At 37.4% G+C, this 7,832-nt stretch overlaps 1 protein-coding gene and 1 long non-coding RNA gene across 2 annotated transcripts; one reads left to right on the top strand and one right to left on the bottom strand.

The window, feature by feature from the left end:
• Positions 1–191: 191 nt before the first annotated feature.
• Positions 192–4,895, top strand: LOC140807237 (adenylyltransferase and sulfurtransferase MOCS3). The gene is made up of 10 exons (XM_073164009.1): positions 192–603; positions 710–765; positions 1,115–1,179; positions 1,332–1,406; positions 1,507–1,585; positions 1,705–1,743; positions 1,886–1,994; positions 2,519–2,637; positions 3,348–3,464; positions 4,328–4,895. The coding sequence occupies exons 1-10, from the start codon at positions 270–272 to the stop codon at positions 4,718–4,720; spliced, it is 1,386 nt and encodes a 461-aa protein (XP_073020110.1). The 5' UTR covers positions 192–269; the 3' UTR covers positions 4,721–4,895.
• On the bottom strand, positions 4,560–5,515 carry LOC140807238 (uncharacterized). The gene is made up of 2 exons (XR_012112647.1): positions 4,785–5,515; positions 4,560–4,730 (listed from the first exon to the last, which is right to left on the bottom strand). It is a non-coding gene; the product is annotated as an uncharacterized lncRNA (long non-coding RNA).
• Positions 5,516–7,832: the final 2,317 nt, after the last annotated feature.

Genomic DNA, 7,832 nt, shown 5'->3' with positions numbered 1-7,832 from the left:
AATTGGTATTAAGGTACATAGAAATTAATTTATATATTAATTTTAAAAATCAATTTCTAATAAATTTTAAGAACGCACAAATAAAATTTGAACAAACTATGCAATAAGCAATAGAAAGGATATAATAAATAATAATTACAGAATGTTATGTATAACTGGTCGACACTATAATTTTAATGGCAAGAATAATTTTGAGAATATTTAAAAGAATTTATAAATAAAACCCTAAATCGAGGTTTATCTCATCTCAGATTTTTAAGCTTACTCTCATGGATTCCGACGCGGTTACAGAAACGCCGGCTGATATACGCCGTGAAATCTTATCATTGGAGGCGGCCAAGTCTCAGATCGAGCATCGAATAACATCTCTGCAAGCTCGCCTCAATACTTGTAGCAATGGCTCCTTCAACGAGGAACAAGAAAAGGAGACTCATTTCGTAGGCCAGCTATCCGCGGATATGATCTACAGATACAGCCGTCATCTTTTGCTTCCTCTATTTGGGGTTGGAGCGCAAGCAAATTTGTTGAAAAATTCGGTGCTCGTTATTGGAGCTGGTGGCTTGGGTTCACCAGCCTTGTTGTACCTTGCTGCTTGCGGTGTTGGTATGTTGATACTTTAAATCTTTCAATTCTTATCCTTTACTGAAATCTTGTGGTTTCTTTTTCTTATTGGAGTGGATCGATGATGTTTTCGGAAATTTCCACGCAGGCCGTATAGGTATTGTTGATCATGATGTGGTTGAACTTAACAATTTGCACAGGCAGGTGTGTACTAAACAAAATTACGCATTTGTATTTGATTTTGGTTTTAATTGTCACCATCTCACTATGTTAAAGTTTGACCTTTTACGTGTTTGGAGTTGGAAAATAGCTTTTTCCTCGGACCCTCCCACCTAAAAGTACTGTGACACAGAATGTTTTCCAGATTTTCCCGCTGTTGAACTATACACCCTCATCATGTCTTTCTCATGTTTGGATTTCGGAACAATGGATTTAAGATTCCCATGATGTAAAGCTCTATAATCTATATAAGAGCAGTTTTGTGCCACGAGTTTTTGGTCCTGGATGAGATGATTTGAACTTTAATGATTAAATTCTTCTAATGGTTTTCTAGATAATTCACACTGAAGCATATATTGGAAGACCAAAAGTAGAGTCTGCTGCTGCAGCTTGTAGAGCGTAAGCTACTTCTTTATTATCTTTGAACTTTGTTACTGTAGTTAAGCATCATATCAAAATAAAATAGTATCTTTCATTACCTAATTTGAAAATTCAGTGTTACATTTTAATACAATTGCTGTGCCAAACATATCTTCCCTTCCTTTCTTTAGTATCAACTCTACTGTCCAAATAGTTGAGCACAAGGAAGCATTGCGCACGTCAAATGCATTGGAGATTATGAACAAGTATGATATTTCCCCAATATTACAGCATGTTCATTTTACAATGACTTTTGTAGTTAATGTTGTGATGAAATTTAAACTTTTGTTATTTTTATCTTCTCAGGTATGATATTGTTGTAGATGCAACTGACAATGTTCCTAGTCGTTACATGATCAACGATTGCTGTGTGGTATTGGGAAAGGTGACTTGGTGCTTGCTATGTCTTTTTTTGAAAATAAATTGGCAGATTTGATTTGCATACTGTAAAATGTTTTTATCATGCTTGAACCTTCACTAAGAATCCATCTTTGGTGCTTGTAGCCTCTTGTTTCTGGAGCTGCTCTTGGACTCGAAGGGCAGGTATCGTTTTAGGCGAAACATGATTCACTGTGGTTGCTGATTATGATCCTTGTGCTTAACAACGTACAAACATCGTAAAAATTTAATATGTGTAATTTATTCGCATTTCGCTTATAAAACCCATCCTCCATTGTTTGTGCAGCTTACCGTTTACAATTATAAAGGAGGTCCCTGCTATCGATGCCTGTTCCCTACTCCACCACCTACAACAGCATGTCAAAGATGTGCAGACAGTGGAGTCCTGGGAGTAGGTAATTGAGCATGGCTCCACTGAATGATTTAGTTGATGATTCCAAATTTCATAGTACTGGGTGAAGTCATTTTATGTGTCATCCCTTTTTAGTGTAATTGTGATTTGTGCATATCCTCTTCCAATGTAAAAAAATTTAGTTGAGATAACAATGTGAATTTTTTTATTTTGTAGTTTGAAAATAGTCTTTTTATTCTTTTTGTCTTTTCTTCCTTTCTTTCTTCTTTTTGGTTGTATAGCTAGGGTTCATTTTACATGATATTTGCTTTAGACATCGTACTCGGAGTTCATTAAATCGTGAAACTTGTTCCACTCAACTTCAAGAATTTTCTGTTGAGAGATTGATGGTATCCTAATATCTTCTCTTCTGAACACACCCCAAACTTAAGTTGTTTGCAGAGTCTGACCCTTTGCCTTGTCAGAGAAATTAGGATTTTGAAGACAAAATATTGTAATCTTGAGAAGTTAAATATTGTTAAAACATCATCCTTTCATTGGTATTTCATGCTTTTTATTTATATACAGTACCAGGCATCATTGGCTGCCTCCAGGCGCTGGAGGCTATTAAAGTTGCTGGTGCTGTTGGTGAACCACTTTCAGGACGGATGCTTCTGTTTGATGCGCTTACTGCTCGAATTCGTGTTGTGTGTATCTATTAAGATGATGTGCTTCAGTTTAAAAAAACTCTCTTTCATAACCTTCTGAATTTGTTATGTGCTACGTGTCTGTTGTTTACCCACCCTTAAGTTTAATATTTATTCTCTCAACTATGAGCACTATCGGTAGCTTCAACTTTGAGAAATAAGACCTGTAAAACGATTACTTATCAACATTCAATGATAAAATTATGTGTTCTCATGTCCTTGTACTGCACAATATAGTACCTGTAAGGTAAGGTTCTTTTGAGCAGTCGTTTCTCATTCCTTTCTTCTTATGGAGATGCATAATTTTTGTAGACATTGAAATGCATATTTTCACCTGCCAAATTTCACTATGCATAAACTGACTCTCAAATCTTGTAGCAACTGCAACATTTGTCACATGTTCTGCAAAACCTGAAAAGAGGGTTTGGGAGATGTTCAGGTTGGATGCATCTCAAGCTTAACTTGCCATTTTACCAGCTAAATAAATTGAGGAGCAAAATTAGAATCCAACCTACTTGCCCATTTGCTATCATCAACTAGACATTACTAAGGCTTTCTAATACAAAATCAAGTAGAGTTCATTTTAGTTGTGTTTTGTTGTGCAATATTCCTAGTTTTTTTTTTTTTTGGAATGTTTTCAGTATTAAGTAGTTATTAACTCATGCAAAATATCTAGTATATCCCCTAAACTGGTGCTATTTCAATTTTAGGTTAAAATTAGGGGAAGATCATTGCAGTGTGAAGCCTGTGGAGAAGCTGCAACCCTAACACCAAAACAATTTCGCGAATTTGACTATGAAAAGTTCACCCAATCTTCACTATCCACGGTGTGTATCTTCTTTGTTTATTTTCTTATGTGGCGTCTGTCTCCTTGTGCATAAAATATATTGAATTTTAGATGTTTAGAATTTGAGTGAAATCTTTAGAATTGCCTTCTAGGCGGTAGGCGACCCTTGACCGCGCCGCTTTTGTCTAAGGCGGTTTGAGGCTATCCGGCGGTTGAACAAGCGGCCGAAGCGGTCAATGATTTTAAATCCTAGTCAACTGTCAAAGTTAAATGATTTTAAAAATATGTCAAATTTAGTCAATTTAAAAAACCTAGATACAATAAAAATATTGTTTATTCTCTTTTGTAGTTACTTTTTTGTTTCAAGTGTCTTCCACCATTAGCCACCATCTGTCTCAAACCGCCGAACTTTAATTATCTTGTTAGTTTTCATTTATATATTTATTTGCACTTTGTCTAGATTGTATTATATTGTATGAAATTTTTTTATGTATAAACATTATTTAATTATATATATTAAATAAAAATGATGATTATTTGTAATTAAATGGCAAGATTATATATATTTACCTATAAAAAAATTGCTAAAAAAATCAAGGCCTGCCGCATTTACAACATTGATTCTTAAACTAGGCAAAATAAGTTGGCTCGGCTTGATCGTACCTAATGAGCTTATTCATAGCTTATTTTAATAATTGATCGCCCCACCACCGTCTCCCGCCATTTACAACATTGATTCTTAAGTAGTTAAAATTCCATTGCACTACGAATCGTCTATCCAGCTCCATCATTTACTGGAGACATTCCTCCATTTATTGATTTATTCCACGTAGAGTAAACTAAGCATATAATCTCGTGTGTTTGTTTTAATCACTCACATACGTTTGCTCAAATTAATTGCAGATTCCATTGAAGTTAAACTTACTTCCAGCGGATGCTAGAATAACCAGCAAGGAGTGCAATAACAGAATTTTGAAAGGTGAAGCACATGTATTGTTGGATGTGAGGCCATCCCATCACTATAAAATTATTTCTCTCCCCAATTCTTTGAACATCCCTCTCGCAAATTTGGAGGGCCGGTTACCCGAAATTTCTACAGCATTGAGAAACAAGGAAGACAATGAGAAGGGCAGTACTCGTTCAAGCCCTTCTTTGTATGTCATTTGCAGACGAGGCAATGATTCTCAGAGGGCGGTTCAATACCTACACAAGAACGGGTATACTTCCGCTAAAGACATAATAGGAGGGCTTGAATCGTGGGCACATGATGTGGATCCAAAGTTCCCGACTTACTAAGAATCTTGCACTTGAAATCCTGTATATTTAAATTTGTTCCGTTTACTTACTAAGAATCTTGCACTTGAAATCCTGTATGTTTAAATTTGTTCCGTTTACTTATCCATAAAAGATAACATAGTGTCATAATTTGCATGATGGAAGTTGAATTTTAAAGCTTTTAAGTGCTGTATAATTTGTTTGTTTTAATTCACAGACAAAAGTCGTCTGCTTAAAATAAATAAACCAATAAATAATCAAAATGTCAAAATCTCATAGCCAACCATAATTCAGCAAATGTCCTATACACTTGCGAAAAGTCCATCGCTCATCCTCGTTCTAGTCTCCAACTTCATTAACCTCTGTATTTGTATTCAACTTCTTCATATGAGAAAGGTAGGGGAAAGGGTAAGTTCTAAAAGAAATAGATATGATTCGCAATAATCAAGCATTTAACCACACCATATCTTAAATAGGTTAATAGGTAACCACATGCTTAGTGTAACGAAATCACAAAACATGGCATGATTGAAGGTAAACACACATAATCTATTAGGATGCTCATGAGTCGCACACAATCACACATTATTGCTCACTGGGTTGAACGAGCCATAAATAGACTCGTACGTAAGTTATGGAATCCAGATTGCGTTATTATTGGCTCTAAAACACTAAAGTTCATCAACACTTGCGGATAAAATTAAACAACTTATGGGAAATAGAACCATACGACGTCAAGCACCGACCTTCTAGAACCATTGCCACCACCCTGGAGTTTGCAATCCTTGTGCCAACATGAACAAGATCAATATATCTCTGACTTCTTTACCAAAGAGTTGCAGAGATCTTCTGGCTTCAAACCTTGAATATAAGTTCTTATGAGTAAGTCTGAATATAAGTTCTAATTGTTGGTCCCACGTGCGGAATTTGAGATAATAAAACCCGAAAATAAAGAATAAACTGGACACCGAGATTTACGTGGAAAACCCCTAAAAATTATTAGGGTAAAAACCACGGACAAGATGAAAAGAATTTCCACTATAATATTTTATGGTGTACAACTCACTCACTGTGTTTCCAAAGAGAACACACACTCTCTTAATACAGGATAACAAAACATCTCACAAATATTATAGAACTAAGCACTCAAATGCTTATAAGATGAGAGAAAACTCGAAGAAGGGATAATTTCAGAATGAAGGAGGGAGCTCTATTTATAGAGCCCCTGGACCGTGTGAACACGCGTTAAAAATGCGTCCGATAAATTGCATCGAAATTTCCTTTTGTTCAATAGATGCCGCCCACGTTTTTTCTGCCCACTCCCAACATTCATTTAATGCATTCACATTGCCTACATTTCTCCCACTTGGAGATTTGATTGAGAATCAAACACATCTCCACACATCCTTTCAATCTTGTCATTCCCTTGCTGCTTACGTTTCCGTTAGACCACTGGAAGATCTACACCACTCAAACTTATCAGTGTTTACTGGCTTGGTCAGATAATCAGCTATGTTTTCTTTCCTATGGATCTTCTGCATATCCACGCTTCCTTCTTCTACTACTTCCCGCACAAAATGAAATTGTACTCCAATGTGTTTCGTCCTGGAATGAAAGGCTGGATTCCTTGCGATGTGCAAGGCACTCTGACTGTCACAAAACAAATGAACATTCTCTTGTTTGTGCCCGATCTCCTCCAATAACCTTTTAATCCATATTGTCTCCTTGCAAGCTTGAGTAGCTGCCATGTATTCTGCCTCTGTTGTAGATAACGCCACAACTGTCTGCAGTTTTGAAACCCAGCTTACTGCTCCTCCTGCAATTGTAAACACATAACCAGTAGTAGATTTCCTCTTATCAGGATCACCTGCATAATCTGGATCGACATAGCCCCTGAGTGTAAAATCCGATCCTCCATAACATAATGCAGCATTCGAGGTACCCTTCATGTATCGAAGGATCCTCTTAACAGTGCTCCAATGCTCTCGTCCAGGATTCGCCATATACCGACTAACTGCTCCCACTGCTTGAGCAATGTCCGGTCTTGTACATATCATGGCGAACATCAAACTTCCCACTGCTGATGCATACGGTACTCGAGACATCTCCATCCTCTCTGCTTCACTGCTAGGACACATCTCGGAGGATAACTTGAAGTTAACATGAAGAGGGGTCGAAATTGGCTTACTATCTTGCATGTTGAAGCATTGCAAGATTTTCTTCAAATAATTTTTCTGCGAAAGCCAAATCTTTCTGTTACTTCTGTCTCGGTGAAGTTGCATCCCTAGAATCTTGTTTGCTGGTCCCAAGTCCTTCAGATCAAATTCCCTAGCCAACTGTGCCTTTAATCCTTGGACCTGATTTTTGTTGGGGCCTGCTACCAACATGTCGTCCACATACAACAGCAAAATGATATAATCATCACCAGACCTCTTGAAATACGTACAAGGGTCTGCACACAGTTTGTTGTATCCAAGGCTCATAATATAGGAATCAAATCTCTTGTACCAACACCTCGGCGCCTGTTTGAGACCGTACAGAGATTTGTTCAACCTTCAAACCAAGTTCTCTTTGCCTTTTTCCGCAAAACCTTCTGGCTGGAGCATATAGATTTCTTCTTCAAGATCTCCATGAAGAAACGCCGTTTTCACATCTAGCTGTTCTAGATGTAGGTCAAACACCGCACACAATGCCAATACTACTCTGACTGTTGTAAGTCGAACCACAGGAGAAAATATCTCATTGAAGTCAATGCCTTCTTTCTGAGCATACCCTTTCACCACCAATCTAGCACGATACCGCTCCACTTGGTTGTTGCCATCACGCTTGATCTTATAGACCCATCTGTTTCCAATGGCTTTCCTTCCTCGTGGTAGTGTAACAAGATCCCAAGTTTTATTCTTGTCTAAAGCCTCCAACTCTTCTTGCATTGCTATCATCCATAAAGATACATCCGAGCTTTGAGTAGCCTCGTGGAAACTCGATGGCTCGCCATCCTCTGATAATAGACAATATGCAATGTTGCTTTCAGTGACATAATCTGAAAGCCAACCTGGTGGTCTTCTGTCTCGAGTTGACTGCCTCACATTGGAAACCTCAGACTCAACATGTTCTGTTCTTCGTGCTCTGGTAC

This window comes from Primulina eburnea, chromosome 12 (genome assembly GCF_022965805.1).
Source record: "Primulina eburnea isolate SZY01 chromosome 12, ASM2296580v1, whole genome shotgun sequence".
NCBI lineage: Eukaryota > Viridiplantae > Streptophyta > Magnoliopsida > Lamiales > Gesneriaceae > Primulina > Primulina eburnea.
The sequence above is the reverse complement of the archived record's forward strand: the minus strand, read 5'-3'. Positions and strand labels throughout refer to the sequence as shown.